The sequence below is a fragment of the Salmo salar genome, chromosome 04 (assembly GCF_965601325.2).
Source record: "Salmo salar chromosome 04, fSalSal1, whole genome shotgun sequence".
In the NCBI taxonomy this organism is placed as follows: Eukaryota; Metazoa; Chordata; class Actinopteri; order Salmoniformes; family Salmonidae; genus Salmo; species Salmo salar.
Genome location: NC_138294.1, coordinates 15,711,860 through 15,726,606, shown reverse-complemented (window position 1 = coordinate 15,726,606; position 14,747 = coordinate 15,711,860). Strand labels below are relative to the sequence as shown.

Sequence of the window (14,747 nt, the reverse complement as noted above, 5' to 3'; positions counted from 1 at the left end):
AACAGGACAACGACCCTAAGCATACAGCCAAGGCACCGCAGGAGTGGCTTTGGGGACACGTCTCTGAATGTCCTTGAGTGGCCCAGCCAGAGCCCGGACTTGAACCCGATCGAACATCTCTGGAGAGACCTGAAAATAGCTGTGCAGCGACGCTCCCCATCCAACCTGACAGAGCTTGAGAGGATCTGCAGAGAAGAATGGGAGAAACTCCCCAAATACAGGTGTGCCAAGCTTGTAGCGTCATACCCAAGAAGACTCAAGTCTGTAATCATTTCCAAAGGTGCTTCAACAAAGTACTAACTAAAGGGTCTGAATAGTTATGTAAATGTGACATTTCAGTTTTTATTTTTAAGAAATTAGCAAAAATAAATAAATACCTGTTTCTGCTTTGTCATTATGGGGTATTATGTGTAGGTAGATGAGGGGAAAAAAACGATGTAATCCATTTTAGAAGAAGACTAACATAACAAAATGTGGAAAAGGTCAAGGGGCCTGAAAACTTTCCAAATGCACTGTATGTTTACATTGTCAAAGCAAGTGAAATAGATAAACAAAAGTGAAATGAACAATAAAAAATGAACAGTAAACATTACGCTCTCATAAGTTCCAAAAAATTAAAGACATTTCAAATGTCATATTATGTCTATCTACAGTGTTGTAACGATGTGCAAATAGTTCAAGTACAAAATAGAAAATAAATAAACATCTCCTCCTGCCCTATCCCACAATGCCCTCCCCTCTCCTCCCCAAGGTGCTCTCCCCACTCCTCCTCTCCCCCTTCCTCCCTCCCCTCTCTCCACCCTGGCCCCCGTTTCACCCCATGCGGGTGGGGGGACCATCTGTCTCTAAGCAACAGGGTGACACTGTGCTTTTTTTGGGCTGCCTGCCTCTACACACAGGCAACAATGCTGGGCCGATGCTTTCTCTCCCTCCCTCTCTCCCCCTCTTTCCCTCACTTCTTACCTCCTTCCCCTCTTACCATCTGACATTCCTGCTCCCTCCTCTCATTTTCACACTCACTTTTTCTTCCCACATATTCTATCTCTCTCTCCGTCTTTCACTCACCTCTCCTGCCTCTCTCACCAACCAACATACTGTATTCTTTCCCTTCCCACTCTCCCTCCCTTCTCTCCTTCCCCACTCTCCCTCCCTCCAAACTCTCCCTCCCTCCCCACTCTCCCTCCCTTCCTTCTCTCCCTCCCTTCTCTCCTTCTCTCTCCATCACATTACCTGTGCTCTACTGCAGCATCACCAGGGTTGTCTGAGACAGTGTTCCTGTAATCACTAAGCTGGGCAGATCAGGTGTGTGGATCGGGGCTGTGAGTGTGTATCAGGCGTAATGACTAACAGAGAGAGACAATCAGTGGACTGGACCAGACCACTGTGATGAGGATTAGAACCCTGTTGGACTACTGAGACACGCTGGTTGTGTCTGAAATACCACACTATGTACTACTATTGACAATGGCCCATTTCAGACACCGCTACTGATCCTGGACACACTGACTGTCTGAGACAAGCATCTTCCTCACACTGGCCTCTGTCTCTCCTCTCCCTCCTCTCCCCTCCCCACGTGCAATCCCCAATCAGACCCGTGTAGCGTCGACCTGTGCTACCCAGAAGGGAGAGGGTCTGGACGTGATGTGAACACTGTGCCCCTCAAAGAAAATACATGACGGATTGGAGGATGACAGGAAAGTGTGGTAGGAAAGCAGCCGTCTGTCTTCCCGTCTGTCTGTCTCTCCAGGCTTCAAAGGCAATGGCACAGAGGTAATCAGCCAGATGAGATCAGAGCACTGCTGACAAGTGTGACTGCTGACAATACCCAGGCTGATGCAACTCTATCCTTCCTCCCTCTCTCATCCACTCTCCCTCCATCAACCCATCTCATTCTCTCGCTCTCTCTTCCATCTCATTCTCTCCCTCTCATCTCTCCCTCATTCACTCTCCCTCCATCAACCCATCTCATTCCCTCGCCCATGTAAACCCTCCTCTCTCTCTCTCTCTCTCTCTCTCTCATTCTCTCCCTCCGTCGCCAATCTCTCTCTGACTTTCCATCTTCAATCTCCCTCCATCACATCTCTCCCTCCATGTCCCTCTCAGTGCTCACAGTCGTATGTTGAACGATGATCACACTTTACCAATAGATATGCACCCTGGTATGTTTACTAGAATACATAAGGCATCATTGCTTTCTAACGGGTTGCAGTTTGATCCAGGATGAACTACCTCCACGGTGTTGGAACAGTTCTTGAAGCTCAGCCCGAGGGATAAAATGTCTCTCTGGCTAGCACCGTAACAGTCGCTGAGAGTAGTAGCTGTCGTTGTTGTGGATATGTCGCGCTTCCTCGCGGATGTGTAACTGTCACCGCTGCTGTTATAATGCCCTTGAGAAGAATCTGCCTAATGCAGCTCAGACCCTGGCTATAATGGCATGCGCCTGGATAAATGGCAACCATTTTATCTCCTCGTGAGGAGCTTTCTGTAAGTCACCTTGACTGGCAGTGGGTGCAGAGAACGGGCGAGAAGTGAGAGAACGAACTGAGCTACACTGAAGTGCAGCACTACGAATGACTGCATGCCACTTTGTGAATAAATCATAACGGAATGTTATCTCCGTATCCACTGCGTTTATCTAACGGAGTTATCCAGGGCTTACGAGGTCATTAAAACCTAATGTGCTGCATCAAGTAACTAGAAATAGAACGGAACAGGCATACCCCTGAACGGAACCGCTCCAACGTACCAACGGCGCCAGATGGAACGGATACACCATTGGACGAAAACCCAGTGAACCTACCAAGCCGGTTTCCTGGACCCAGATTAACATTAGTCATGCATTTTCAATGGAGATTTTCCATTTGGATTAATGTTTAGTCCAGGACCAGGTTTAATGAAAATAATCTGGGTCCAGGAAAACCAGCCCATAGAATTTGTGCAGTTCCTACTGAGGGGAAATGTATAGCAGTGTTACAGAATATGTCCGTGTTGCTGGGGTTTAAATACAGAGGCATACAGATACAGAGCTATGCAGAACAGAAACATGAAAGCACCACAGCCAGCACAATGCCTTTCATGTTGGTGGAGAGAATCAATAGGCTGAATGGGGAAGAAGATAAAACTATTTCTGCAGCTATGTCAAGCCGAGCTGAGCAGCGCTGCCCTTCACAAGGACCAATAAAATATCTATTACACTGTTCTTTTAGAAAAATAGTCTCTATTCTTTCCTTCCTTCTTATTGTCCAATAGGAAAACTTGGCTTTTTGAGAGATAACTTGAGATCGGTTTAAAGTGGGCTATGTGATTATGGCTCGTGGGTGGTGGGGGACTGGAGAGGAGAATGCGTATATGTTGTCTATGAACAGAGGTTGGTGCGTTGTGCTCACACACACACACACACACACACACACACACACACTCACACACATGCCCCTTGATCTGGTCCTACCTATACCTGGTCCTAGCTATAACTGGGGCCTGGAGTTTTCCTGACCAGGTAACATGCTCAGGAAAGACTAAACTGTATGTGGAGTTGGTAGCAACAATTTTCGTCAATGTCCTTCCAACCACTACACAAAACCATTATTGTTATCCAATAAAGGGACGGATTGAAAAGATGATTTAAAATTATTTGGAAAAAAATATATGTATTCTTTCTTCGTGGAGAAGCAGGTCTGGAAAAAAAGTCTAACAAATTAAATAATAAACGGAAACAAGTCTTGGCTTTCATCTATTTGTTTTTCCTTTAGCGATGTCTGTCATTTCTGACAACGCAATTTGTTGTCACACCGCCTTGACATTGGTTGACAAAGAGCTTTCAAAGCCTGTCGGGAATTTTGAATAGCAGCGCAAACGCGGAAACAAATAAAGTCCTTTTTCAAGTCGCTGGAATATTCTCAGGACATTGGCGAGGCGACGAGCGGCAGAATCACGGAGGTGTGAAACGTACAACACAAAGGACAACAAAGCACATCAAACATGGCCACACAAACACAGCCAAGACAGCTCAGAAAGTCAACGTCTGAATCACAACCACATGAAAATAATAAACCCAGGTCGGCGTAAACAGACTATGTGGTGGGAGGGAGGGAAGTGGACGGGGAGTAGACGGGGGGACCAGACATCCTCACTGAGTACTTGGACGTTAGCCAGACCAATGTGCTTTGACATTTCCTCCCTGATGCTTCAGTACAGAGGGACTTCAGGAGTCTTGATTAGGTTGGATCTAAGGTCACGTTCAATCAAAAACCAACCTCCGGAAATGATCTGCGATTATGCAAAAACACAATTTGTCTTTTAATGGGTCTCCGGTGATATTGGATTTGGTATGACAGTAAACATAGTTGGGCTGATTGAATCGATGAAAATGTGAATTTATTCAAGCAGAAGGAAAAAAACGAATACCCCAGAGACTTCATTCACGTTGTTATTTTTTTACTGAACAATATCCCTGATCCAGACCACCAGACCTGTCTCTGAACCTGGTTTTGTCTGGACATGGGTCACATTCATTAGGAACCAAATGGAAGAAAGCGTACTGAAAAGGGAGGGACTACCTAAACTTGTCCAATAAAAAGCATTGTAATATTATTGTATTGTATTGTATTGTACATTTTGTATTCTAAATGTGTAATGATTGAGGAATGATGTAATAATTATTGTATGATGTATTGTGCTATTTATGATGTAGGCTGTTTTGTTGTGATGTAATTGTTTTGGACACAAGGAGGAGTGTGGGGATCCTAACAAATGCCAATACATATCCTCCCGCTACAGAAAGATGAGACAAGCTCCTGCCCTATGGGCCGTTCTGGCTCAGACAAGGTTTACTTTGTCTTGGTCAAGTCTCATCCCCAACCATGATCCTGACCCTGACTAAGTGGCTGCACTGTCAGTCACTCCATCATCCCTTAGTTGCTCTGAGGCGTGTCACATCCCCTCTCTTGTCCCCGCATCGTCTCACTCCAAAAACCTAGAGAAAAGTGTGAGGCAGGAGAGGCCCTCTTCTCCCTTCGCTCTTTCAATCACCCCGACTCGTCCGTCATTCTCGAGCTGCCGCACTCCTCACTTTACGCCAGCGCGGGCCGCCTCGCCCCCTCACCGCCAATCCCACTCCATTTGACTCATGATGAGGTGTCAGTAGCGCCCTTGAGTGGGAGCGCAGTTGCCAGTCCCCCTATGCTCCTCAGCCACAGCCGGGCCTGAGATCTGACTGTTATTAACTTGTCAGAGCGGCGGAACCGCGGGGAGGAGGGAGGGAGCAGAGTTCAACATGTGCTCCCTTATGCATGGCTTGGCTTCAGTGTTTGTAGTGTGTGAACCAAAGTGTTTACTCACCAATGCCCCCGGGGCCTCCTGCAGCTTGACTGACTGCTGCTAGGATCAACCATCACTCTCTATTAGCCGGTAAGTATGGCCGTCTCAAGAGGATGCACGTCGCTCGGTCAACTACCTAGGTCATAGTCGGGAAGATCGCCAAACCCATGTAAGGCTTTATCAACCTGACTATACAGTTGAAGTCGGAAGTTTACATACACTTATGTTGGAGTCATTGAAACTCGTTTTTCAACCACTCCACAAATTTCTTGTTAGCAAACTACAGTTTTGGCAAGTCAGTTCGGACATCTATTTTGTCCATGACACAAGTAATTTTTCCAACAATTGTTTACAAACAGATTATTTCACTTATAATTCACTGTATCGCAATTCCAATGGATCAGAAATTGACATACATTAAGTTGACTGTGCCGTTAAACAGCTTGGAATATTCACGAAAATGATGTCATGGCTGTAGAAGCTTCTGATAGGCTAATTGACACAATTTGAGTCAATTGGAGGTGTACCTGTGAATGTATTTCAAGGCCTACCTTCAAACTCAGTGCCTCTTTGCTTGAAATCATGGGAAAATCAAAAGAAATCAGCGAAAAAAATTGTAGACCTCTACAAGTCTGGTTCATCCTTGGGAGCAATTTCCAAATGCCTGAAGGTACCACGTTCATCTGTACAAACAATAGTACGCAAGTATTAACACCATGGGACCACACAGCCGTCATACCGCTCAGGAAGGAGACGCGTTCTGTCTCCTAGAGAGGAACGTACTTTTGTGCGAAAAGTGCCAATCAATCCCAGAACAACAGCAAAGGACTTTGTGAAGATGCTGGAGGAAACAGGTACAAAAGTATCTATATCCACAGTAAAATGAGTCCTATATCGTCATAACCTGAAAGGCCGCTCAGCAAGGAAGAAGCCACTGCTCCAAAACCGCCATAAAAAAGCCTGACTACGGTTTGCAACTGCACATGGGGACAAAGATCGTACTTTTTGGAGAAATGTCCTCGGGTCTGATGTAACAAAAATAGAACTGTTTGGCCATAATGACCATTGTTATGTTTGGAAGAAAAAGGGGGAGGCTTGCAAGCCAAAGAACACCATCTCAACCGTGAAGCACGGGGGTGGCAGCATCATGTTGTGAGGGTGCTTTGCTGCAAGATGGACTGGTGCACTTCACAAAATAGATGGCATCATGAGGTAGGAAAATTATGTGGATATATTGAAGCAACATCTCAAGACATCAATCAGGAAGTTAAAGCTTGGTCACAAATGGGTCTTTCAAATGGACAATGACCCCAAGCATACTTCCAAAGTTGTGGCAAAATGGCTAAAGGACAACAAAGTCAAGGTATTGGAGTGGCCATCACAAAACCCTGACCTCAATCCAATAGAAAATTTGTAGGCAGACCTGAAAAAGCGTGTGCGAGCAAGGAGGCCTACACACAACTCAGTTACACCAGCTCTGACAGGAGGAATGGGCCAGAATTCACCCAATTTATTGTGGGACACTTGTGGAAGGCTACCCGAAACGTTTGACCCAAGTTAAACAATTTAAAGGCGATGCTACCAAATACTAATTAAGTGTATGTAAACTTCTGACCCACTGGGAATGTGATGAAAGAAATAAAAGCTGAAATAAATCATTCTCTCTACTATTATTCTGACATTTCACATTCTTAAAATAAAGTGGTGATCCTAATCCTAATTTTTACTTGGATTAAATGTCAGGAATTGTGGATAACTGAGTTTAAATGTATTTGACTAACGTGTATGTAAACTTCCGACTTCAACTGTACATCAACTTGACAGATTGTGTCACTGCACTAGACAACCAATGTCAGTCCGCATAGAGGGTAAAATACAGGCAAACACGTGGCTGAAGGAGAGATTAGTTTGCGGAATTTGTCCGAATGGGAAATGATAAATGCTCGTTGCTTTAGACTGCCTCGGTCTTCCTACTGTTCCTGGGCCCAGTTACTAACTCTACAGTAAGCAAGCAGTCTCATCGTTTCCATGGCCACCCCTACTAGAACAATGGAAGCAATTATAAAAACGCTTCTTGGAAGATTGCAGTAATAATGTGAGCAGTAATAGCATAACAGGGTGATTAATGGTGTAAATTAAACAACTATTAAAGCTTTTCTCCATTTCATCTGTAATAAGAGAGGAGGAGGCAGCCAGCAAGCAGGTTTGGAGTGGAGAACTAAAGAAAGGGAAAACATCGCAGTAGGATGCATCAGGGCCTGTACTAGTGTAATGCCGCATTTTATACCTCAATAACTTTTGCATCACTTAGTTCATTATGTCGAAATTGTATCCGGTAATCCGGAACAAAGCCCCTTGTGCGGCGTTAACCTTTTCCTGCCGTCGCCAGGTGTTTAACGTCTCGACACCTGTGCACACACACACACAACACGGGCAAATTGCCTGCCGTTCCCAAGCACACGCTGAAGGCTATCCACGGGAAATGTTCTACACAACGGTTTCCTCCTCTGCAAATATATATTAATCATTTGATACTCGGCGCTGCTGTACATGTAGCTGAAGCCAATGTTGTAATCGGAGTGCCCTTTTAGGGCTGTCGCAGTTAATTAAGTATAGAATGGATGGAGGAGACAGACTCACCCCCAGAGTCAGCCGGCAAGACTTAGTCAGATGGAACTCGAGTCAGGACCCAGGAAATGTAAAGACAAACACAGAGTAGTACACAGGCAAATATTACTCAAACTATTTTATAGCTGTAGGAAAAACAATAGTTTTAAGCCCGCTGTAAGCGCCGATGGATACTGTTTGGATTGGCCGCATCACCAATTCCTAGACGTCATCTTAACCCCTCTTCCACAGCAGCTGCCAATCATGATGAGGATTGACCAGTGACGTTCTATCAACTATAATGTGACCCCACAAAGGTCAAGTTCAGATAACCAATCCTAAAATCAGGCAATATATGATGCTGCTGTGACTAAAAGTCAATATCGCTCAAATATCCCATTGGTTTCAATCTGCTCTGATTCATTAGCAAGCGTTTCCATTTCCTTTGGAACAGGACACTCTCTGTTTGAAGTGCTCTGCTTCCCGGGGTATCCATCTCTGAAAGCTTTCCAGTAAATTGAATTGCACTTTCTTTGCAGTTTAGATGAAGAAGGAGAGACGGGGAATAATCTTATCAACTCTGAGTTTAACTGACACATTTGCCTGGGGATAAGAAGCTAAGCAGAATTGGTACTGTAATTAGACTATATCGCCATGACTCCCCTCCCCGCTAAGATGCCGCCACTGTTCGCTTAGCTTATTATCTCCTCTACTCTTCAAGCCACGCCTTCTTTCAGAGTCCTCTTTGCCCCTCCCTCGGTTCAATTACCGCGTATACCACTTCCGTCCAAACAATAGCCCATGACACGTTAATTACACACGCTAATGCTAATTCAATAATGTTCTAATGTTCTGACTGCGCCGGGCCTAGTGTGTGCTATGCCCTAATGAATCTAAGTGATAATAGAATACAGCTTCGAATCAATATCAGGCCCCCTGGGGCCTTACTTACAAACCGTCTCAGAGTAAAGTGCTGTTCCAGGATCAGTGTTGCCTTTTAGATTACACTAAGTAGACAAGGGTGGACCTGATCCTAGATCAGTGAACCTACTTCGAGACACTTTGTGAATACAGGTTACAAGATTGAGTGTTTTCAAATGGTCAAGTGGTTGACCCCTCCATATAGGCAAGCTCAAGGCCATTGGGTCTGGGCTAGAAAAACAGGTGGGTCACAAAACAAAAACGACAATAGGCAGGTCATCTAGCACTAAAGTTTAGGGACCACTACTCCAGAAAACAACCCACGGTTAGGGTGCATCTCGATACCCTATATAATGGCATAAAGGGAACAGGGTGCCATCTGGGATGCAGGCTTAGTCTCATGGCAGCCTTATCCTTCCAGGGAAGAAGAGAGGGATGGACAGATTAAGAGAGGGAGGGAGAGGTGAACTAGCTAGTCAAACCAAGGCTCAGTTTGCCAACATAAGTGGGTTTCCTCTATTGAGGGTTATGATTGTGCAGATCTTTAGCTACAGTATAATACCAGTGTGTCACGGGCGGATAGAACAGTTTAAGGGTGAGTCAAGCGCAGGAGACTGAGGTCCGTTGGAACAAACTTGATTTAATAAATCCAAGGGCAAAATCCATATACGGCTGGGAGCACAACAGTCAAAAAAGACTAACAGAGGCTCCGCTCAAAAGGTAGACGGGGCGCAGCCCGGCAACCCTAATGCCTATACAATAAGTCGTAACCCAAACAATATAACACCACATGTAACAAAGAACAATCCCGCACGAATCCTAACTAAACACAGACAGACTAAATACACCCCCACTAATGACAAACACGAAACAGGTGCAATCAAAAAACAGACATAACTAACAGACACTGAAACACAGATCGGTGGCAGCTAGTAGGCCGGCGACGACGACCGCCGAGCGCCGCCCGACTGAGGAGAGGCGCCACCTTCTGTGGACGTTGTGACACAGTGGGTTTCCTCTATTGAGGGTTATGATTGTGCAGATCTTTAGCTACAGTATAATACCAGTGGGTTTCCTCTATTGAGGGTTATGATTGTGCAGATCTTTAGCTACAGTATAATACCAGTGGGTTTCCTCTATTGAGGGTTATGATTGTGCAGATCTTTAGCTACAGTATAATACCCTCGCCTACTGTGGCAGGCTATGGCAGGGTTTCCCCAACTCGGTCCTCGGGACCCCGAGTGGTGCACGTTTTGGGTCTTGCCCTAACACTACACAGCTGATTCAAATGATCAAAGCCTGATGATTATTTGAACCAGCTGTGTAGTGCTAGGGCAAAAACCAAAATGTGCAACACTTGGGGTCCCAAAGAACGAGTTTGGGAAGCTATGGGCACAGAGGATGGTGGCGAAATAGTACTGCCACACAAACCCAGGCCAGCATGTCATCATGGGCCAATTCCTCTTTTTTTTGCCTCTTGGATGACTTCCAAATACTTTATTGCTTATTATCCCATGGGACTCTATTTTAAAGTGCACATTAGTGATGGCCATTAAGGCCATGCTTTTGAACTATTTGCCAAATAAATAAAAAATAAACCAACTATGGATATCGGAATGATGACCTTTCCTCACCAATGGTACTTCTACATCTGCATTGCTTGATGTAAAAAAGGCTTTATAAATACATTTGTTTGATTGAAATACATTTGACAAAATGGGAACATTTGACACGTGTGGTGCGCGAATATGCACAATATTATCCTGTAAATTCAACCAATACTAATTCGAGGCTTAAAAGCTCAAACAAACCAATCCATGTCAACTTCAAATTAACATTCATGAACGGGAAAAGTAGTCAGGATGATTGCAACCGTTAGCCTAACATATGGGACTGGTCAGGGACCTGCACTAACTAATGTGGAATATTAGAGCATCATCAAAACTTCAACAACCAGACACAATGTATTCATTCCCGTCGATTGTCTGATCTATGCAATCATCGGTTCGATCAATGAAACCAATCGCCAGACAGCTGGCCGACCTGGGTACAGCTCCAGCTCCCTGATTTAAATGGGGCGTCAAAATAGTCCCGGGTCTCTTTTCAGCCGCGGATCGATACCCTACCAAATGGCCTCCGAACGGCGGATTGGAATTCTGTGTGCACGCAGGCGCTAGGTTACATGTCAGTGTGATGACAGTGCTTGCTGGGTCGCTAAAGTTGCGTTTACACAGGCATCCCAATTCTGATACAGATTTATTGATTTGTACTTGACACGTATGTTTACAAATCGGCGCGCAAACTGGGCACCATTCGGTCCATATGTTCTCATACGCACCATTTCAACTCCAACAGCACACTTGTCCTTCATAACATGGACATGTTGATAGCACGCAATCTGATTTGATTTGTTTTCATTCCCCATGTTTTACAACACAGACTACTATTTGGCGCCTATAAATTAAGACGATGAGCAAGAGGGAACTCTTCCCAGAGGATATCCTATTATTGAACACTGAACATGAGGGGACGCAGGTGGTGAGTGGGGTATACAGAGAGAGACAGACACAGAGAGAGAGAGACAGAGAGACAGAGAGAGAGAGAGAGAGACACACACAGAGAGAGAGACAGACACAGGGAGAGAGACAGAGACACAGAGACAGAGAGACAGAGAGAGAGACAGAGAGAGACAGACAGACAGACAGACAGAGATAGAGAGACAGAGAGAGAGAGACAGAGAGAGAGAGAGCGAGAGAAGACAGAGAGAGAGAGAGAGAGCTCATTACACATATTCCCCGCAAAACAGAGCAGCTCCCAACACGTTCGAGACGGTTCAACCTTAATGCATTCTAAATCCCCAATGTGGACAGTGGAATGTATCACACAGCTGAGAGAGAACACCATGGCTGCAACAACTTACATATTGAGATGCACCCCACGCACAAATTTTGACTCTCCACCACACAACGGCACTGGCTTGTGTAACAAGCGTCGGGCACCGCGGCACCCATCACCACACAGCGAAGGACCCCCCCCCCCCCCCCCCTCCACATAAGCACTAATTTTCGTGTGCACGTAGTCTACCTACCTTCAGAGCCTCGATATCCAGTGATGTTGATCGGTCCATATAGAAAGAGAAAGTCTTGCGCACAAAGTTGTTAATATCTAGACTCGTAGTTCCCGACCTAAACTCAGCCCCGTCCTCCAACCCGCGGACGATTTTCTCAATTTCATTCCCGTTGATCACGACTCCTCCAGTTTGGAATTGAAGCGATGACGATAACAGCTATTCACTTGACGGCAGTTACTGACCAGCAGAAACGAAATGTAAGCCCCATGAGGCGGAAAACAAACAGTTTTGATTTCTCCGATTTTGAAAGGGAACGCGAATTCCGTTATGGTAGATTCATGTCTCCGGCGCGGAGCAAGCGGCAGGCTGAATTGCTGCAACCCCAGCAACTGAGTTCCAATGCTTGGACGTCCTCATGCGGCAAATACACATCAATTCTGTTCGGTTTGAAGAAAGGGGAAGCCAAGGGGGAGAGCTGTAGGGAGGCAGCTATAATTCCGACGACTGATGTATTGGGGTGATATGGGGGGAGTGTGTGTGGGGGTGGGGTGGGGTGGTGGTCTAATCAACTAGATGAATCGAAAATAACCGAGGACGATAACGCGCTCTTCCGATTTTATCCGAGCCAGAGTCGCTGTAGTGATGCTGATGCTCGCCTTGGAAGTGCACTGCATCTGAATTCAGACGCTGTATCTTAGACAGTCTATGAGAGAAGGTGAAGGGAGGGGCGAGAAAGAGCGATAGAGATACGTATCTGTTCTCCCAAGGAAGGAAAATGTTGAGTGCAGGTCGAGTTTCTCTGGCCGCGCAGTTTCTTTCCCGTCGCCGTGCGTTACGGTTCACCGCCACCAGATGACTGTATCTTTCCCACGGCTCTGACTTAAGAAATTAGTGGAGTTTTCACCTCTCCCAGACAGCAAACTGTCTCTGCCCCTGCAGCCCTGTTTGTCAGCCTTCCCCTGGGGTCCTAAAGCTACCAATGAGTGTGGAGAAGCCCATCAGCGGGCTTCCTGAGCGCATGCCATCACTGCTGAACCGCAGTGCTGTTTAACTTTTAATTAGCAAAACGGATGACATTCCATATATCCCACTGGGCACTCTGGTTGAATCAACGTTGTTTCCAAGTCGTTTGCAATGTTATTACGTTGAACCAACGTGGAATACACGTTGATGTGACGTCTGTGCCCAGTGGGAACAGACATGAGCGGAGCACGCTGCAAAGCGTAGCTTTGTGATCACAATCCATTTAGTGTTCATTCCGGACAAGTAAGTCATTAGCAGACCGAGACAAGCCTTATGAAGAGAGGGACATTTATCAAGGGTGTCCACATCCCCAGAATAGAATAGAAGCCAGTCACAGCACAGTCACTGGATATGGTATCATCTTAATGAATACGAGGCTTTCTACCACCGGGGCCTTTTTCTGATTCTGTGCCACTCTGTAATTAATCATTTTACGGGACCCGCTTTTATTAGAGAACATGACCTCGAATGAGCGCGCTGTGGCAGCTCGAGCTGAAGTGACATCAGCTCATCTCGAGCTCCATCTCGTCTGGGACGCAAGTTTTTACAGCCCGCTAGTAAATGGACATGATGTGGCAGGTTTAGCGTCCTTGCTGTGTGTGCGTGTGTTGTGCGTGTGTCTGTGCGTGTGGTGTGTGTGTGCGTGTGTGTGTGAGAGAGAAAGAGCTCATCATTCGTGCGCGCGCTTTTCTACGTTCGTCGGTTTGTGTGTGTGTGTGTGTGTGTGTGTGTGTGTGTGTGTGTGTGTGTGTGTGTGTGTGTTAGTAATGAAGTAGCCAGGTGATGTGTCCTAGATAAATGGGGTTCATGCATCAACCCGCTGTACCACAAATCTTGGCATGATTTTCTCAGATGGCTCACAGTAATGAGATGCACAGTAATGTTACATAAATCATTCGACAGTGTGTGTGTGTGTGTGTGTGAGAGAGAGAGAGAGAGAGAGAGAGAGAGAGAGAGAGAGAGAGAGAGAGAGAGAGAGAGAGAGCGCGCGCGAGGGAAAGACAGAACGCACTGCCCAATTATTAGGCTACATTAATGTTAAAGTTATTGAAATCTAAATACTATTTATATTACAGAACAAGCGGCAAAGCTTCATATGACACAAATGTTTGCTTTGTAGCCAGAGAAGCACATACAGATTAAACACTATGGAGTCTTTAAGAAGTATAATAAATATGCAACAAAACTGTATAAATATGCCATAGAAAAAAAGTATTTAAATAAACAATTTCTCAATTATCCATGTAAAATATACAGTTTGGTAACAATCCTTCCTTCAAAGAACTATTCTATGGATTACATTTCGTGAAAATCCCAAATATCATGGTACTTTTTTGACTGGGTTTCGTGTGGAAACACTCAATAAAGACACTGTAGTAGGATAGATCTTTATTCCAGATGCCATCACAGATAGACAATGCAATAACCAAACCACGGTGACATTAAGGGTAAATTGCAACTATGCCCGCCAGACAGTTTGTTTGCATGTTTACGTTGCTCCCCGACCATTAATGCATGCATGAATGATGTCTTTTAACAAGAGCGTTACATGTGCAGTTTCTTTCACGGCGCATTGACTTTAATTCATGCATATATCTAACTATTTGATAACACTATTGTTGCCATCACTGGAAAAGATGTGGAGCTTGTTTTGTTCAATGGGATTATAGCCTTTGGGATGCAATACAAGTTAGGTATTTATGATCAAATGCATACGTTAATAAATCGTTTTTATTACCTTAATTCACAGAAACATAAGCAATGCTATGGCCTTATAAACTCTGATTCATTCTGTGAATTTTTTGTTATA

The 14,747-nt window shown here is 45.1% G+C and overlaps 1 protein-coding gene across 1 annotated transcript in view; it reads right to left on the bottom strand.

Annotated features, from left to right (window-relative positions):
• LOC106602199 (zeta-sarcoglycan) overlaps positions 1 to 12,862 on the bottom strand; it is a 298,123-nt gene extending 285,261 nt beyond the window's left edge. The window contains exon 1 of the mRNA XM_045716437.2: positions 11,933 to 12,862. Within this exon, the coding sequence (XP_045572393.1) occupies positions 11,933 to 11,971 (39 nt within the window). The 5' untranslated portion in view covers positions 11,972 to 12,862. The remainder of the gene's footprint in view (positions 1 to 11,932) is intronic.
• Positions 12,863 to 14,747: the final 1,885 nt, after the last annotated feature.